Source organism: Phaseolus vulgaris, chromosome 7 (genome assembly GCF_000499845.2).
Source record: "Phaseolus vulgaris cultivar G19833 chromosome 7, P. vulgaris v2.0, whole genome shotgun sequence".
Lineage (NCBI taxonomy): Eukaryota > Viridiplantae > Streptophyta > Magnoliopsida > Fabales > Fabaceae > Phaseolus > Phaseolus vulgaris.
Genome location: NC_023753.2, coordinates 605144 through 623554, shown reverse-complemented (window position 1 = coordinate 623554; position 18411 = coordinate 605144). Strand labels below are relative to the sequence as shown.

The window sequence follows — 18411 nt, the reverse complement described above, 5'->3', positions numbered from 1 at the left end:
TTTCATCCAGAAATCTTATTTTAAAAATTTTAGAAAATAATTTTTGGAATATAAAAAAAGTGTTTAGAGAGATTCCAAAAAAAACAATCTCAAAGTTATTTAAAGAATGTGTAAAATCGTTTTTTCAAATATTATTGATAGAGTTTAGGAAAAAATATCCTTTATAAAGATGTAAATTTGTCACAAGTTTCTCCTACATTGTTTTTGTAATTCTAAAATCAATTTTTCTCATTTCGGTCAAAATATTTGTATTTGCGTTAAATTAATTTGTGATGTTGTGTTTAAACAAAATCAAATAATAATTTTAAACACATAAATATTTTACAATCCATATTGGTGGGTGGGTCGACATATAATGTATCTATGAGTTTTCTTGAATTGGGTCTCATTAAGAGATTGTGCATAACCACCATTTGATATATATATCGCAGATGTTAGAAAATGTTTTAGCAAATTGGGCATATATTGTTGAAGAGGTTTGGTGTCTCCTTGTACTTGTGTAGCGAGGTCAAGGTCGTGCCATGGGTTTGCATTCGACAAGTTGAGCTAAAAACCTTGCACGGAAGGTGTCAAATAAGTCTATAGAATTTCAAGGAAGAGAGTAGTATTATTCTAGGATTGGTCCCTTAAGGGTAGTGGGAGACTTGCAATTCACTCCCAAGTCAGACCGACATGGATCAAATAGACTTTGACATGTGCTTCATGATTGGATGATCCGTCATATTATTTTCAATACAAGGTCACTTCCACTTATCAGGAAGTTTGGTTTTCATGATGTCTAGCGTGAAGGGATAAAAAACAACAAGGTTGAGTCTCATCCACATTCAACAGGGGATTTGGCACAACTTTAAAGGACATATGTTGATAAAAAAAACTCGTGACTCTTTATGTTGAGGATCTCTTAGTCGAACCTAAAGGTCATGTTATGTTGTTGATTTTGTCAACATCTTGAGACTGACTACCAGCTTGGATATGTTATGTACATGAATCAACAACCACCATTTTAAGATCTAGTATCATGCACTAGTCAATCCCCGTCTCCATCATGCTTTGTGGTTGGGGTAGAATGGACTTGATCCATTTGGTATGTTGATTATGTGCTTGCAAATTATGCTCAAATTGTGTGTGGTTCGTCCTGGTGCACGTGAAGAGCCTACAACTCGACAAGGTGTTGCTTTTGTAAGAGCTCAAGATTCTTGTCAAATTTGTCATGTATGCCAATTATTACATTTTAGAGATTGTGCTCATTTTTTCATGTGGATTTTTAGGACATTCATGGTTTATTGATCCATCGCAAAATACATTAATAAGATACTTTTGCTCTTGGTAAATATCATAAGAGTTATGGTCTGATAATGGTTTTACCTAATTCCTACCATAAACATTAAATATTCTTACGAACAAGGAGTGTGAATCATGTGAAACTTTGGAAAACTAAGTTAAAACCCTTAAGAAATGGTCATTGAGAAAATAAAAAATAAAAATCTACTTATAAGTAAATCAATAAAAATTAGAAAAATTTATAAATGTATTATAAATATGAATACATGATTATTAAAATAAGTAAATATTTATTGAAAAATCACTATATATTTATAGACTTATAATTTTATATTATAATATTAAAAAATAAAATTATTACCTAAAACTAGTCATTCACTTAATTATAACGAAATAAGTTATAATGTATGCATGAATATCAAAGTTTGTAGACAACTTTCCGAATGTTTTACATCCTGGATTTTTCTCTGAATAAAATAATTTTTAGCCTAAAATGTTTACTAGTTAGGAATATAATATTTATTAAATTAAATTAAATCATTATTAATGACAAACTCTTATTTTTAATATTTAATATAGTTATACTTGTAAATTTAGAAATACAAATAAAGTCAAAATATCACCTGCACAAGTTAATTCGCGTTGAGTCTCCTCATTAGTTAAATTTATTTTTTAATAACATGACATGAAATGTTTAATACTAAAAAAGACTAATTATTCAAATCATCGATCTAAAATTCTGTCTCACAATATAATTCCATGAACTTCATTTATTTTTTTTAAATACATGCAATAAAAAAGGATATATAACGATAAAACATAAAAATAAATACAATAAAACATGAAAAATTTAAATTTTATATTTGGAAATTATCTTTTAATTTTCTAATATTTCTATCCGACTTAAAATTAATTATTCGTATTTTTTCTATATCTTTTCTCTTCTAAATACATCCAAAGGAGAAAGTGAGGAATAATTATTACAGAATATGCTGTGAACTTGATTGGTTTGGTTAAGGGTGTTTTTTTTATTAAGGGTTTTTGTTTGATGAATAATAATCAGTATTTTAAAATTACTGATTAAGAAAATAATTTTGTGAACATAATGTATAAGAGTATTTGTTTTTTTTTCACTACAAGAAAATCACGAAATAGAAATCAATTTGTAGAAACCAAAATAATTAGTTGCAATAGTAACTAAATTAGATACCATTTTAAAAACTAAAAAAAAATTGGTTTCTAAATTAGTTTTTATTATTTTTTATTATTGTTAAATAGTTTCTAAATTGGTATCTAACTAGCAACCAAGATTTTTGCTACCAAATCTAAAAACTAAATAATTGGTAGTTAAAATTAGATACCAATTTATAAACTATTTAATAATATAAACTAATTTAGAAACCAATTTTTTTTTTTAGTTTTTAAAATGGTTTCTATTTTAGTTTCTATTGTAACTAATTATTTTAATCTCTAAAAATTGGTTTCTATTTCATGATTTTCTTGTGTAATGCATTTGTATTTAATTAAAATAAATTTTTAATATTTATAATCTAAATAAGAACACATATTTGGTTTTTGGTGAGGAGTTAGGTGAGGTAAACTAAGCACATGTGTGGATTATTCTAACACAAAAGTCAAATGACCCCACCACTCAGTCAACTTTGTCACCTTCATTTATTTTATTTTGCTATTATTTTTTTCTGGTGTGCTAGTTAGGTGGGTAGGTGATAAAGAAGAACATAAACATGATGAGTTAGTGTATTATAATTATTTTTTTTAACATATTTTTAATTTAAGTGTGTGCTACACAATAATGAAGTGGCATCTTCACTAAACAACAGATTAAATACAAAAAGTATTATCAAAGGAATTAATTAAATTTAATAACTCATAATTTTTCTTTTCAAATATTTCACATAAATAAAAAATTATTAAAATCTAAAAGATATTAGTCAAATAATTGTCTGATCTTATAAAAACATTTCCACAAATTTTTCAAACCTAATGTGATGATGACTTTTATATATATATATATATATATATATATATATATATATATATAATAACATATTTATTTAATTAACAATTAACTTGTTCATTAAGTAGTGTGCTCTAAATTTATACTTTCACTTTAACAGATAAAAAGTATATAAAGAAGAAAAATTATAAATTTATTGTATTAAAGTTTTGGATTGAAAAATGATATCTTAATTTTTTTATAATTTTTTCATTAGTTATTGAGTCAAATCTCTAGGATGTACTATATTAGTTTTATAATTTTTCCGAATATATTGAAATTATTATTTTATTTTATGTATTGTAAGATTAAAATGTTACATATACAATTAAAAATATTAGTTTATTGACATAAATATTTACTATCTAAGAGAGGGTCTATTGTTATGTATGTAGTATTTCAAAATATTATTTGTACACATCTAAAATTTATACAAATACAATATATTTACAAAATGAGGTCAAACAAAATTTCCATGGTCTTTCCAATGTTCCTGTATTTCCATTCGTATTTACTTGTGTACAGTAATCACAAAACAAACAAAATATAAATAAATAACTATTGAAAAATATTTTAATCATAAGAAGAAATTCATATATATATATAAAATATAAAAGTCAATCATCTAAGAAAAAAAGTCATAAATATCATTATATTAAAACTTCAAATTAAAAGTAACATCTCAAATTTTTATAAATTTTATTCATCGGTCATCAGGTCAAATTTACAGGATGTATTATACTAATTTTATATTTTTCGGAATAGGTTAAAATTATTATTTAGTTAATGTATTTTAATATTAAAACGTTACATATAGTGTTAAAAAAATATTAGTATATTGATTGATACAGTAGTTGTTTAAAATATGTTATTTTCTTTGACAAGTCTGAGGTATGAGTGGTCTTTCATGGACCGACCCAAAATTATATTAATTTAGAAGTTGGTAATGCACCATTTCTTCCATATATATTTTTTTATTAATATTCATTTCGAGAAGAGCATTTAAATGATCATTAAATAAAATATTTATTTAATTAATAATTAACTTGTTTATAATTAATATTTATGTTTTAAGGTTATTATGATAAGAACATTTTAATTAAAACTTGTTAATATATTTGTTAAGAAGTGAATTTTAAGCTTAATTCAATCCCATAAAATCGACTCATAAGATTGAGGATTGCACCAACTTATATACAATAAAATGCTCTAATCTCTAATCGATGTGGGATCTCCATCAATATTGGATATAAATGAATTAACTCTACAAATATTCACTAATATCCTTCTACTTAAGTTTTAGAAGGAATATGAAATATATAATAAGAAAAAGTATGGGTAAATGTGTAAAAGAACACACCACTTAGAAAGAGGCAAATGGAATATAGTAGAATTATTTATTAAAAAATAAGAGTGTGTCCCTATATAACTAATTGTCTTCCTGCATTCTCATGTTATTAACAGAACACAGAGTTTCAAAATGGCCACAGCACCAACGATCACCGACGTCCAGGTGGAATTCCTCCACTTCCCTGCGGTGGTTACTTCACCGGCCACTGCCAAAACCTATTTCCTCGGCGGCGCAGGTTCAATTACTTCCTTTCTCTTGAAAAAATTTGAATCATTGTTTAACACGAACTATGCATTTGAAATGATCGAGATATGTAACAAATGAATTACGATGCAGGGGAGAGAGGATTGACGATTGAGGGGAAATTCATAAAGTTCACGGCCATCGGAGTATACTTGGAGGATAAAGCGGTGGCGTCACTCGCCACCAAGTGGAAGGGTAAGCCATCGGAAGAGTTGATCAACACTCTTGACTTCTACAGAGATATCATTTCAGGTTAAGACCATCTTTTTCTCTTTACTCGTTTTCGTTTTGTTTTATTCATCTCGAATTAAAATTGGATTTTTGCTGGAATATTATTGTCAATTTTATTCTATAGTTTACGTAGATTAATTAATATTTTTAAAACTGTGATAAACATAAAATTACCCTTTTTTTCTTGTTTATTTATGGCATATAATTGAACACAGTGCTGAAAAATTAAGCAGCGAGATTATTTTTGTTTTGAAAATAAAGTGATAAGAAATTATGGATAAAACAAAGGTCAACAAAAGCATGCTTGTTACTATTATAAAAATAATAATACTATTTATATACATGCGAGTAAAATGGTTTTGTTTGTGACGTTTGACGAACTTTTTTTTCCTTTTTTCTTATAATACGGTATCCAAAATTATTTTGAATTTATTTTAATAATGATTTGTTGGACTTATAAAGTCATCCGTTATTAGATTATTATCGGATCATTCATAATATATTGTCTCATCATTTCGGTATAAAAAATATATATGGAAAACTACACATCAACTAAATATTAAAACATTTTATTATATATAAGTAGGTGCAAACCTTATCTTATTATAAACTGATTTTGTGAGGTTGAGTTAGACTTAGTTCACTTCTTAATATAATTTATATATGTATTTGTAGGACCCTTTGAAAAGCTAATAAGAGGTTCGAAGATTCTGCAATTGAGTGGGACAGAATACTCGAGGAAGGTGATGGAAAACTGCGTGGCACACTTGAAGTCTGTTGGGACATATGGTGATGCTGAAGCCAAAGGCATTGAAGAGTTTGCAGAAGCCTTCAAGAAAGTGAATTTTCCACCTGGTGCCTCTGTTTTCTACCGACAATCACCTGATGGAATCTTGGGGGTCAGTATATCAAACTACATTTCTTGCTTTAACTAACTAAATATGATTTTGTTCCTTTGAAATATCAACACCATAGGTTAAAAACTTCTATATTTTATACAATCATTGAACAAATCCAAAATAATAATATATTTAAACTTTACTTATAGTAAGAAAGACATTGACACATACTCTCATACAGACGCAAAAATACGTATAATCTTTAAAATGTAACATATGAGGACCGAAATCTATATATTATATAATTTATATAAATGGACAATAAAGATTTATTTGCACAAGTATATTTCAGATTTGTTTGAACAAAAAGATGTTGTTCATGGCAGATTCAAAAGAATTTGTTCCTTATTTTTATAATCATACTAAAAATTTATACAATAAATTTAAGTTTTTAGAAAATTAATGTATTTTTTCTTTTTAAAATTGTGTTAGAATAGTACTACAATTGTAAGAAATTCAACAAATATTTTTTTGAATTAGACACTTCACTGTCGTACGAGTGTCAGTGTCCGATACATGTGTCCGTCAGAAATTCAACAAATAATTTTTTGAATTGGACACTTCATTGATTGTATTCTATGAGTGTCGTACAAGTGTCAATGTCCGATATATATGTCCGACACGGACATACCATTTAAGAGAATTGTCTGAGTCTCATATATTTGTTTTGTTTAATGAACCTGCAGCTTAGTTTCTCTGAAGATGCAACGATACCGGGAGAAGAGGCTGTAGTTATAGAGAACAAGGCTGTATCAGCTGCAGTATTGGAGACTATGATCGGAGAACATGCTGTCTCCCCTGACTTGAAACGTAGTTTGGCTTCACGATTGCCTGCGGTATTGAATGGCGGCATTATAGTCTGAAAATTGAGGAACACATGAGTTGAGGAAAATTAGTGCATGAACTTGAGTTTTTCAAATATTATTGTTTTTCTCTCTTTCTTCTCACTAAAGTTGTTAAACTTACTCATGTATTTCTACTTGTTTATCAAATAAATAAATAAAATCTGAGTTTGAGATTTTCTTATATTTGTAATTTTTTTTTTTTGTGATTCATATTATTCCGATTTCAAATTCAAAAGATATCATTGTTAAAATTAATCATTATTTAAGATATTGTCTTTTTTAAAGTCGGTGTTTAATTAAGATTATATCCGTTTCAATAAATTAAAAAGTAAAAATGTATTTATATTGTCATAAAACTATATATATAGACCACGAGAACATATATGTAATTTAAATAAAGGAATATGATTAGTTAATAAAATAATGTAACTATGTATCCTATTTTGTATCAACTCTAAAAAGCTACTTCAAAAACATAATTTAGTTTGGTATACAGTCACAAGCACATACAATAATAAACTATTAAAAAAGTATTCTAATATAAAAAGAAGTGTTTATAAAGAAAAAACATTTTCAACCACCAACTGATATAAGAAAGAAAACTCATAAGCATCGTTACATTCAAATTTTAAATTAAAAATAATATCTCAAATATTTATATAATTTATTCATTGGTCATTGACTCAAATTTCTAGGATGTACTATACTAATTTTATATTTTTCTGAGTATATTAAAATTATTATTTTATTTTATATATGGATTTTAATATTAAGATGTTACATGCACGATTGAAAAATATTAGTATATTGGTTGATACATTTTACTAAGGTGTAACATTTTAAATTTTACATAGAATGAATTTTCTGTTTATGATAATATATGAATGTGTAATAGATTTATGATAAAATATAGACTACAAGTTAGTATATTAACAAAGAACACAAAAAAGTATGTAAAACTTAAAAAGACATAAAATTATTATTGAAACTTGCTAGAGTTAAGACTATTGTTGCTGGAAGACACAAAATTGAGCATGTTAAAAAGTAATTAAAACTAGAAAAAAAGGATTAATTTATCTTGTTTTTTCTTTGATTTACCAGCAATTTGATTTTGCATAGGGTGAGAGGGTTGAATATTGAAGGAGAGTTTGTGAAGTTCACTAGAATTGAGATTTATTGGTTCAAATTTAAATAATTTATTTGCACATGCATTGAATACAACTTGTATGGCTATTTATTTATAAAAAAAAAATAGCACTATTTCTTTAATTAAACAATTAGTTTTGTTTGATACATTGAATTATATGCATAAACCCAAATCCAATGTAAGTAGTTGTTGAGATTCTCTCTCTTCTACTTTATATTTCTTTAATCTAGTGGAGTAGCCACTGAGTAAGATTTTTTAAGTTAGAACTTTTCTTAGTTGTTAATTTTTATAATATGAAAGAAAAATTGAATCTCATGTAACCATTGTATTTTTTTATACGATTAAATTGTTGTCATCTTATGTGCAAAATTGTTGGATAATGGCATCTAAAACTATGAATGACTCTGTATAATAAGTCCCTTTGAGAAATTCATCACAAGATCAAAATTATTAATGATTTTTTTGTCCCCCACAAGAATAAGTGTTACTTCTATATAGAATAATTTTTAAAAACTGATAAAAATAAAAAATATATAGAATAATTATTTTTTAGATTTACTTATATTTTTCGTGAATGAAATAAATAGACTAATTTTTAGGATTTATTCATATAGAATCATTTCATCGGTAGAATAGACTTCCATCTAGTTTGTTATTAGAATTCTTTATGAATATGTATAATTTACCTATGTATCGTTTTTGTTAGTATATGAATTTTGGTCTAGTTTCTTATATTTTTGTATTTTTTAAATATTTTTTTTATGTGATAGCAAATGATAGCAAATGTCTTACATGCCTTAAAGCTTTTATAAAAGAAAAATAGTATCAATTTTACCATATTACTTTGTTTGATTTTCCTCAAATACTAAATATACATTTACCCAAAGATATATTAATGTGCAATTATACGGTACATGAATTACTGAATAATTATTTGGTTCCACACAATTAAAAATATATTTTTATCATTTTGATAATAAAAACCATACAGAATTCAGTACTTAGACAACAAAGGATAACAACACAAGTGGTAGACAGACTTATTAAATAGAGAATTGACATGTTTACACTGTAAATAGTGAAAACACAAATCTCACACTTCAATAAACTAATATTTTATTTATTTTTGTTTTATTTTTTAATTAAAAATATTATTATGTTTGTTAAATATATGTTATAAAATATGAAATTTCCCCATTATTTATTGGTAGCACATGAAGGGGTAAAGGATTTTCATCATCCCTGTTTGAACAACTCAGATAATCTGGAGGCCAAACTCTGTTTTGCTGCAGGAGAGACGCCATGCTTGCCAATCATTGACTCCAACACAGCCTCTGAAAGCAGTTTATTCTCTATGACAGCAATGACTTCTTTTGGAATGGATCCATCTTTGGAGAAACTTATCTGTTTGCAAATCAATTAAACAATGAAAAAGATGAGTACTAAAACATTCATGTGAGATTGATGCATCAAAAACAACAATGAACTTTGCAAGTGTAAGTATTGGCATCATAATCACTGACCAATAATGATCCTTTGGGTAACACTGTGAAGAGGATGGAGGAGCCTGGTGGGAAGGTTTGGTCTTTGAAAACAGAAACAAACTTGTGTATTGCTTCAGCTTCTGCATCAGTGTAAATCCCAAGAGACTTCCAAATGGCCACACAATTTTCTGACACTTTCTCTGAGTATTGCTGCCCCGTCAGGGGTAAGATCATTGTTACCTGCATAAATTTCTCAAACGGACCTGAACAATACAAAGCATCATTTAGTTTTCTTTTAAATATAACTCAACTTTATAAAACAGATTTTATAAAATAGAATAAAATTTTGATTCAGTCCAATTAAACTTCCTTCTTATGAATTTGAAAGTTCTTCTTCTCAGATACAAGAAAATATTCAATTCCATAGATCGTAATTCTCAAACGACCAATGAACAAAATTTTAAAACATTTGTAGCTTTGAGTATTGTTCCTTCAATGATAATATCTGTACTTCTTAACGAGTTTTAATAAGATCAAATTTATAAATAAATATCTCTTAATATAAGTAATTTTGTATCGAGTTATATAATATAAAATATTTTTATATATAATTGATGTGAAATTTCGAAAACTATTACCTAGCACACACCCAGATGCTACATCCTAAACATTCATTTGATATATATACACATTTGATTATATAATTATTTTATATATTTTGTTTTGTAAAATTAGTACCAAGGAAATTTTAGGGAAAAATATCAGAATATTGTGAATTCAGTTATATATCTTATGAAGTATAAAGTGTTTTTTTTTGTGAGGGTTTCACTCACACTACACTTGTTATCGATTGAGACTGTTAATTTTTTTAATTGAACATAAAATTCTTACTTAGATATGAGAAATGAAAATAAATTCTATAATAATTATGTGAAAAATGATGGTTTTGTCTTTATCTTTATAGCCAGTTGGTAAAATACCGAAAAAGTAGTTAGTTAGTTAGCTAATTACCTGTAACTATATCTCTGAAGAACTCGACGGAATCCGTTAATTCGGGAGCAGACTTGGCGTTCCACTTGACGGAGAGAAGAGGAACGGCGTCGGGTTGGAGGTAGATTCCGATGGCAGTGAATTTAACGAATTTGTCTTGAATCTGGAGGCCCCTGACGCCGGCGCCGGCGAGGAAGAAGGCGACGGAGGAGGAGGGAGGGTTGACGGCGGGAGGGAAAGTGACGGTGTCGACGTCTACGGCGGTGACGGAAGGGAGTGACATTGGTATTGGTTTTTGGAAGCAGTGAGTGAGTGAATCTGATGGGTGAAGTGAAAAGAAAGAAGAAAAATTGAATATAAAGAGGGGAAGGTTGGTGAATGGTAGGTGGAGGAATGGGAAATGGAAGGTCACTGTAATCCTAACTATTTGGTCAAAACTTCTCAACTCATTTCAATACTGTCTTTTTATTCTTAATTTGTGCAAACACATCACATTTACAATTGTAGGACTAATACAACATGTTTTTAATATAATAAATATAAGTAAAAAAATTAAAAACATCATTTTCGATTTATAATTCAAAATAGAAACTAAAATGAAAGTCAAAAGTGCTTTAATTACGATATGTTAAAAAAATAATTGAAAAGTGTTGATATCAATTGGTAGTGTTCTTGAATGAAGTTGAACCAAGAGAATAATTACTCTTATTTTTGGTTGATTGGTTTTTTCCTCATTCCTCTCGAATGCAATCCATCTATATATTTCACCTCTCCACTTCTAGTCTACGTGATCTCTGAACTCGGATGATATTGGTAAAAGACACTTCGACGTTTAGTTAAGACTTCAACACTCGATACACCGTGCAATTAGTACTAGAGGATAACATACCTGGCTATTGGAATATGTGTTTATTTATATAATTATCATGGACCATTGATATTGGGTCTGATTAAGGATTTAACTCATGATTAATAAGGTATTACTTAATGTTTGATTTTTGATTAGTCTCATTAATCATTTGCTTGAGTGTAATAATTTCGATTGGTCTTAACCGGATGCTAAGTTTCGCGTATGGACTCGAATACTACACATACTAGTCAAATGTAAAACATAAATGGAGATTTTTTTTTTACAAATAACTAAATATTGAAAATAAGCATACTTAATTAAAAAAATATACATAAATATATAGTGTTTATAAGAGGGGGAGAAGGTTTGTAATAAATAAAGCTTTAAAATTAATAATGGTTATATTAAAATAGAATGTTAACAAGTAATATTTAAAAGTTTGAAAACTATAAGAAAAAAATAGTAGTGAGTTTTGGTGCTATTTTACTTCTGAGATATGTTGGAGATCTCACGCCGACTAGAGATTAAGACATTTCATTGTATATAAGTGGGTGCAAACTTCAACTTCATAAGCCGATTTTATGGAGTTGAGTTAAGCTTAAAGTTCAATTCTTAATAAGATAGAAAAAAAATAGGGTGTACAATTTAAATACATATATATTACAAAAAATTTCCATAGGTCATTGATTGGTTCAGATTCTATAAAATAGAGAAGAGAGAAGAGAAATTGTTGATATGAGAAGTGAGTGCAAAATAGAAAAAACACAAGTGGTCTTTGAGTTTGTCGTATACCAATGCTTAAGCGATTTTGGTGAAGTCAACATCTTGAAAAGTCCTAAAAAAAGTGCTTATGCATGTGATGCATTAAGCAAAAGCGCGTTTCTTCACAAATACACAACCCTTCTAATACTCATAATATAAGACACATAAGATCTCTCGCTGAGTAACTTTAAATATATTCAAAATTTAGTGTCAGGAAAAATTAGCTGCATTGGATTTCACAATATATAGAAAGAAAAAAAGTTAAACAATATCTGTAAACTCATTTTTAATTATTTTATTTTAGTGCATACTACATTATTTTTAAAATTTCCTTCTAAGTTTTACTCTAATAAAAAGGCTTTATAACACTTACAATTTTATTATTTGTTACCCTCCAACTTCTTACAATCTAAATAATAAATTTAATTACAAAAAATAAGAAATAGTGTTTTATTAGTATGAGTGAATGTTGTGTCTAAAATTCAAAGTGTTAATTTAAGATCATATCACTATATTTTAATTAAAGGTTTTATTAAACTTAATTTTTAAGTTTATGATTATTTTATTATTACTTGTAGGAAATATTATTTTACGTTACGAATATTACATCGGTTTATTATAAAACGATAAAAAAAAATATAACACAATGCATCAATTACTTGGAAAACCGATGATTACTTTGTTGTATGTTCCTGTTACATCGATCATTGAGTAAATTTGTACAATAAGATACGTAATTATATTATTTAATTATTATATTTTATTATATATTACATAACTGTTAAATATTATTTCAATAACAAATTTTATTATTCAGTGATTATACTTAAACATTAACTTTAATTAGTACATTATTTGATTAGCGCTGAAATTAAAATTATTTTTATAGATGCAGATTAAAATTAGTTTTATTTAAATATTATAATTTAATTAGAAAATATTTTATAAATTTTTATTAAAAATAAAAATTACTTTACATATCAATAATTTTTTTAATTTAGAAAATAGTTTTTAATTTAGTCAATAATAACTAATTATTTTGGTGTCTAAGATTATTTTATATTTCACAAATTTTCTTTATGATAGTTAACAAGTTGCATACAAATTAATAGGGATGAGAAAGTGGGCGGGTGGTGCGAGCCGGCCCACTGAAAAAAACGCGGGGCGGGTTGCTTATTTCAACCTGCTGGCATGCTTAGGCTCGCCCCACATAACCCGCAGCCCACGCGGGCCAAGTGCCCGCATAACCCGCATAACTTTAAAATGTATATTTTTTTTTCTACACCTCATATTTTTTTTCATGTAGTCTTATATTTTATATTCCGAAATTTTTAATAACATCTGCTAAACATGTTTCATGAAAATAATATTATGAGACCATTTATCTAATACATCTAAATAAAAAAAATTTAATAAATATTTTTATGCGGACTGGCCCGCAGACCCACAAGCCAACTCTTATACAGAGTGGGCCAACCCGACCCACATTTTGTGGCCAAGTACTGAGCAAGCCTATGCGGGACGGACAACCCGCATTGCCACCCTACAAATTAATAACTTGAAGTAGTTGAATAGAAGTCATACTTTTAGTTAACAAATTGCATTAGATTACAGTGGAAGGGTTTATTTGAAGAAAAGCTGAATGAAATGAAGTAGCTTAATTAAATTTTGCATTGAATATTAATATTAGAGAATAGATATAATCATGAAGTTGATCAGGTTGAAGGAGGATTGACGAGCCTGCAGTTTTGCCTGATCTGACCGGCTGAGCCGGTAAGTGGGGTGATGATGCTCATCTTCAACATTGCATCTGCGAAGTCCTTCTTGAATTGCCCCATGTCTCTGCTGTAGCTGATTACTTGATTCTTTGTGGTTTTATCAGTGCTGTTGTTGGTGAAGAGTTGTTGATCAGAGTGAACCAGACCCTTCTGCTGCAACAAGTTCTTGTAAAAGGAATTGTCGAGTTTGAATGGAGTGGCTGAATCGAAAGCACTGAAATTGTTGTCACCACCTTCGAAGGGACACTCTACTTGTCTTTCTTTTGCAAATTTCTGGTTAATGTCGCTGTCGTTATAAATCCTGGTTCTGAAGAAACGGCACCTCACTAGTCCTATTGAGTGACCACCTGAACCATCAACATATAAATTCATTAAGATTCAATACTTTATCAATCATCTTAACAAGCTAATTTTGTATATCTTTTGTGTACGTGTAGAGTGATGATAAGTTGACAATGATATATCAGATCATGTTGTTCGAGTTCTCATATCGACTAAAGATGAACATAGTATATAAGTGGATCTAAACCTCACTTTATAAGTTAGTATCAGGTTCCGTTAAACTTAAATCTACTTCTCAATATGTTATTAGAGCTTTTTAAAGTCTATCTTAACGACAATTTGTTGGTCTTATCAGAGCATCCATAAATATATAAAGATCGATTTTATGAGATTCAGTTAGGCTTAAATGTCACTTCTCAATAGATTATAATTGAAAAGAAAGACAAAATTTGGTTGAAATGAAACAATTTTAAAATTGTATTGGTCAAATCATAGCCGTAACAGAGTTGTAAATGCATTTCAATTTTCATAAACTCATTTTTAACAAGCTAATTTTGTATATCTTTTGTATAGAGCGATGATATGTTAACAACGATATATCAAATTATGTTCGAGTTCTCACATCAACTAAAGATTAAGACATTTAATAGTATATAAATGGGTGGAAACATCCCCTTATAAATTGGTTTTATGAGATAGAATTATAAGTCCACTTCTCAACATGGTATCAAAGATTTAAAACTTATTCTAACGAGAGTTTCTTGATTTTATCAGACCATTCATAAATATATAAGCCGATTTTTATTTGTAAAAATAACATTTTTCATATATTTAATAATGTATTGGGGTTTAAAGGGTATTACCTGATAAGGTAACTAGTTCTTTGACAGTGAAATTTTTCTCGTGGAAAGCACGGATGAGGTCATCAAGATCAAAAGTGGGAGCTGGTAAGTCTGAATTAGATTCAGCTAAACTTGCTGTGGTTGAATCTCTTCTGCCTAATGGCACCTCCCATTTTGGTCCACCAAGCTGAGATTTTACATAAACTTATCTTACAAATTACGTTCTTTTAATTAATGCATGTTATTTAATTATACACACACTAATGGGTATATGAATCTTAATTGAATAAGATAAAGTACTTACTTCAAAAACACTGTCTCTGGCAGCAACGGCTAAGATGTCAGCACAAGAGACAGTGCCTTTGCACATCTTCTCCAGCTTTGATTTTATGTTATCTATCACCTCAAAACCCCTAAGGGAGTTAGCATTTGGAAATGAATTCTTCTCCCCTGTGAAATTATCCGTGTCGTCTAACAATACTGATGCATCACATCCCTGTGTGTCAAAACAGATCCATGCTCACTTTGCATCTAATTAACATCTATCATCATTCACTTGCATCTCACCTAACACTTTTTTCCTCAATATATCACTACTAATATCTAATATCCTGGATAAAGACATGTGTTGTGTTGGAGATTTCACATTGACTAGATATAAAGACATTTCATAGTATATAAATAGATGCAAATTTCACATTCTAAACCGGTTTTATGAGATTAAGTTAGATTTAAAATCCACTTCTAATATGTACAACAGGCTTTGATTGAAGACATACATGTATTAAAAATCTCACATAAACCAGAAATAAAGACATTTGATAGGATATAAATGAGTGTGAATCTCATCATATAAGTCAGTTTTATGATGTTGAGTTATGCTTAAAATCAATTTCAATAACATAATATAACATAACATGCAACACACAACATTGACATGCAGAATAGTATTAATTCTATCTCATGTCTGCAGCAATTAATGCATTATTTTGAATGTATTCAAACATGATATATAAGATGGTGGGAGTGAAACGAGACTTGCTTGAACGAAGCAGTCATGGAAATGGAGTCGGAGCAAGGATGCCCCCATGCGAGACTCATTTTTCACAGCTTCTTTCACTGCTTTCTTTATGACGTCAAGGGCACCAGGACAAGTTTTATCATAAAATGTAGTGTTCAACTGAGTAGTGTTTAACTCAGCTGAAGTAGCCCCAATAACACATGCAAGCAAAGCCAAACAAAGTTTTAGTTTGAAGCCAAACACAGAGAGAGAACTTGTAGTAGCCATTGTCAGAAGCCAAGAGTTTGCAAAAGTAGTAGAATTATGCAGAGAGGTTTGAAGATGAATGGTGGGTGATTCTCATGGCCATGAAATGTTACTCTTATATAGAAGTTTTGCAACATGTTATGCATATCCTTCGGGTCAATTGTGTATATATCAAATCATATCTAAGAAAGAATCTTTTGACTGAAGCAATATGGAGTCGACCTGCAAAGCTGCAAATGATTGAGATTACGAAACCAAGTTGTTAATTAGCTGTATTATGTGCTAAACAAGTTTGACTTGATCAAATTCTTGCAGATTTCATTGCAAGACAATGCATCTGCACTCAACCTATAAGGGTGGATCGATCCAAATATAAGAGAAAAACCTATAGTTTATGGCTGTCAATTTGCCTTTGTGCTTGGATTCCAACCAGAGAAAGCTTCTGTGCTAATGAAACTTTGGAGAAAAGATGTACATTGTAAGAAATAAGGAAAAGATTAATAACTTCAAATCCTATGGGGATATGGTTTCTGAAACTATGAACACTTTCTTTACAGAAAAGTAACAATACATTCACAAGTTAAACAATTATACTCACAACTATATTATCAATATATACAATCACTAAAGAATGTCACATGCAAATAACTGTTTTCAGTATAATTTATGAAAGGTTTTGTAAGAATATATTCATGTATAAGAAACACTTGTCAATATTAGAAGAAATTGTTTTTAAAACACCATATCAATGCAGATCCTGTTATCGCAGTATAGGGTAATTTCTTCAACCTTATTGTGAGAAAAAGAGAGAGAAAACAGATAAAAAATATTACTCCTCAAGATTAAAGAGAAGATATAATCTATAATGATTTATAAAGTTTTCTTAGGCCTTCGCTTCTTATATTTTTTACTAGATATATTCGTTTGATATAAGTGGGGAATAGCAAAACGTTGGGCCAGCTGCATGGGACCTGGGCTTTTGAAAATAATAGGGGTGCAGTTATTAAAAGCGTAGTGGTAAATGGTAAAAATGATGATGGGATGTATGCATGGAGAACGCAAGTAACAAATAGCAGAAATGCTGGGCCAGCGTACGGACCCCGATTTAAAAAAACTTGTGGCGTGTTTGTACGGAAACCGCGAGTGACAAATAGCAGAAATGTTGGCCCGGCGCATAAGTCCAGCCTTAAAAGCCTGGATGGGTGTATATATGGAAAGCGCGAGTGGCAAATAGTAGAAATATTGGACACGCGAATAGGCCCAGCCTTAAGAGCCTGGTGGGGTTTATGTATGGAAAGCGCGAGTGGCAAATAGTAGAAACGCTGTTGTGCATATCTAAAAAGCGAGATGCGAATCGTGAAAGTGATGGGCCATCTGAATGGGCCCAGGCTTTTATTAAAAATACGGTGCAGATATTAAAGACGACTGGCAAATAGTAAAACTGTTGGGCAAGCTAAATGGACCCAGACTCCTTTTTCTAAGAGAAAGTTACATGTGTAACTTTAATAACTGCTTTTACAATATCACTATCACAAAATTGTAATCTTAATCTTTTTCTCACATTCAACTGTTATCCATTTTATTATAACTTTTTTTTCTATCAAATATTATGGGCTCACCCTTCTTCACACTCAATTGTTATTATCTATTGTAATAACTTTATTTATCTAATATTATGTGTTCAATATATAATGCTGATTGTTAAATCATGTAAACAAGTTAAATATAAAACAAATATAATTGATTCCATTTTCAAACCAACTTTGCTCTTTCATTTGCATTTTGAAAATAAAAAATAAATAAATTACGTGCAGTATCTTAGAAGTCGTTAGTTTTAAGCTTCAAAATGTATTAAAGCTAAAACTGGTTTTGTTTAGTTTCAAATATGTGATTTCAGTTTTTAGAATTTTGATATCAAAGGCTGAACTCGAACTACGAAAATGAAGGTGGAAGTTGGTAGAGATGATTTTGGTAATGGTGTTGAAATTGTAGAGAAGGTAGTCATTGTGTTGTTTTATAAGCATTTCACTATTTTTACCTTTCTATATGGTTTTTAAAATCTCTAAGTGAATAAGTTTTATAAGCATTCAAAATTGATCTATATAGCAAAAGGAAAAGGCTTACACCACTAATTCATCTATA

General features: G+C 28.9%; 3 protein-coding genes across 3 annotated transcripts; 1 reads left to right on the top strand and 2 right to left on the bottom strand.

Annotated features, from left to right (window-relative positions):
* The first annotated feature begins 4580 nt into the window (after positions 1-4580).
* Positions 4581-7048, top strand: LOC137828824 (chalcone--flavanone isomerase). The gene is made up of 4 exons (XM_068635546.1): positions 4581-4884; positions 4986-5144; positions 5799-6022; positions 6709-7048. Exons 1-4 carry the CDS (start codon positions 4779-4781, stop codon positions 6883-6885), a joined length of 666 nt encoding a protein of 221 aa, XP_068491647.1. The 5' UTR covers positions 4581-4778; the 3' UTR covers positions 6886-7048.
* A 1914-nt stretch (positions 7049-8962) lies between these two features.
* On the bottom strand, positions 8963-10961 carry LOC137828823 (chalcone--flavanone isomerase-like). The gene is made up of 3 exons (XM_068635545.1): positions 10510-10961; positions 9538-9761; positions 8963-9418 (listed from the first exon to the last, which is right to left on the bottom strand). Exons 1-3 carry the CDS (start codon positions 10769-10771, stop codon positions 9251-9253), a joined length of 654 nt encoding a protein of 217 aa, XP_068491646.1. The 5' UTR covers positions 10772-10961; the 3' UTR covers positions 8963-9250.
* Positions 10962-13664: 2703 nt separating this feature from the next.
* On the bottom strand, positions 13665-16371 carry LOC137828970 (cationic peroxidase 1-like). The gene is made up of 4 exons (XM_068635756.1): positions 16045-16371; positions 15307-15498; positions 15024-15189; positions 13665-14225 (listed from the first exon to the last, which is right to left on the bottom strand). The coding sequence occupies exons 1-4, from the start codon at positions 16288-16290 to the stop codon at positions 13816-13818; spliced, it is 1014 nt and encodes a 337-aa protein (XP_068491857.1). The 5' UTR covers positions 16291-16371; the 3' UTR covers positions 13665-13815.
* Positions 16372-18411: the final 2040 nt, after the last annotated feature.

Bases quoted from the DNA above. Each gene is read 5' to 3' on its own strand.
- LOC137828824 (XM_068635546.1), top strand. From the start codon at position 4,779: ATGGCCACAGCACCAACGATCACCGACGTCCAGGTGGAATTCCTCCAC. The intron at 5,145-5,798 runs GTTAAGACCATC...ATGTATTTGTAG, and splicing joins CTACAGAGATATCATTTCAG to GACCCTTTGAAAAGCTAATA. The intron at 6,023-6,708 runs GTCAGTATATCA...ATGAACCTGCAG, and splicing joins CACCTGATGGAATCTTGGGG to CTTAGTTTCTCTGAAGATGC.
- LOC137828823 (XM_068635545.1), bottom strand. From the start codon at position 10,771: ATGTCACTCCCTTCCGTCACCGCCGTAGACGTCGACACCGTCACTTTC. The intron at 9,762-10,509 runs GTAATTAGCTAA...TGTATTGTTCAG, and splicing joins CTTCAGAGATATAGTTACAG to GTCCGTTTGAGAAATTTATG. The intron at 9,419-9,537 runs GTCAGTGATTAT...ATTTGCAAACAG, and splicing joins TACCCAAAGGATCATTATTG to ATAAGTTTCTCCAAAGATGG.
- LOC137828970 (XM_068635756.1), bottom strand. From the start codon at position 16,290: ATGGCTACTACAAGTTCTCTCTCTGTGTTTGGCTTCAAACTAAAACTT. The intron at 15,499-16,044 runs GCAAGTCTCGTT...TTTGACACACAG, and splicing joins TCCATGACTGCTTCGTTCAA to GGATGTGATGCATCAGTATT. The intron at 14,226-15,023 runs GTAATACCCTTT...TTGATGGTTCAG, and splicing joins AGAACTAGTTACCTTATCAG to GTGGTCACTCAATAGGACTA.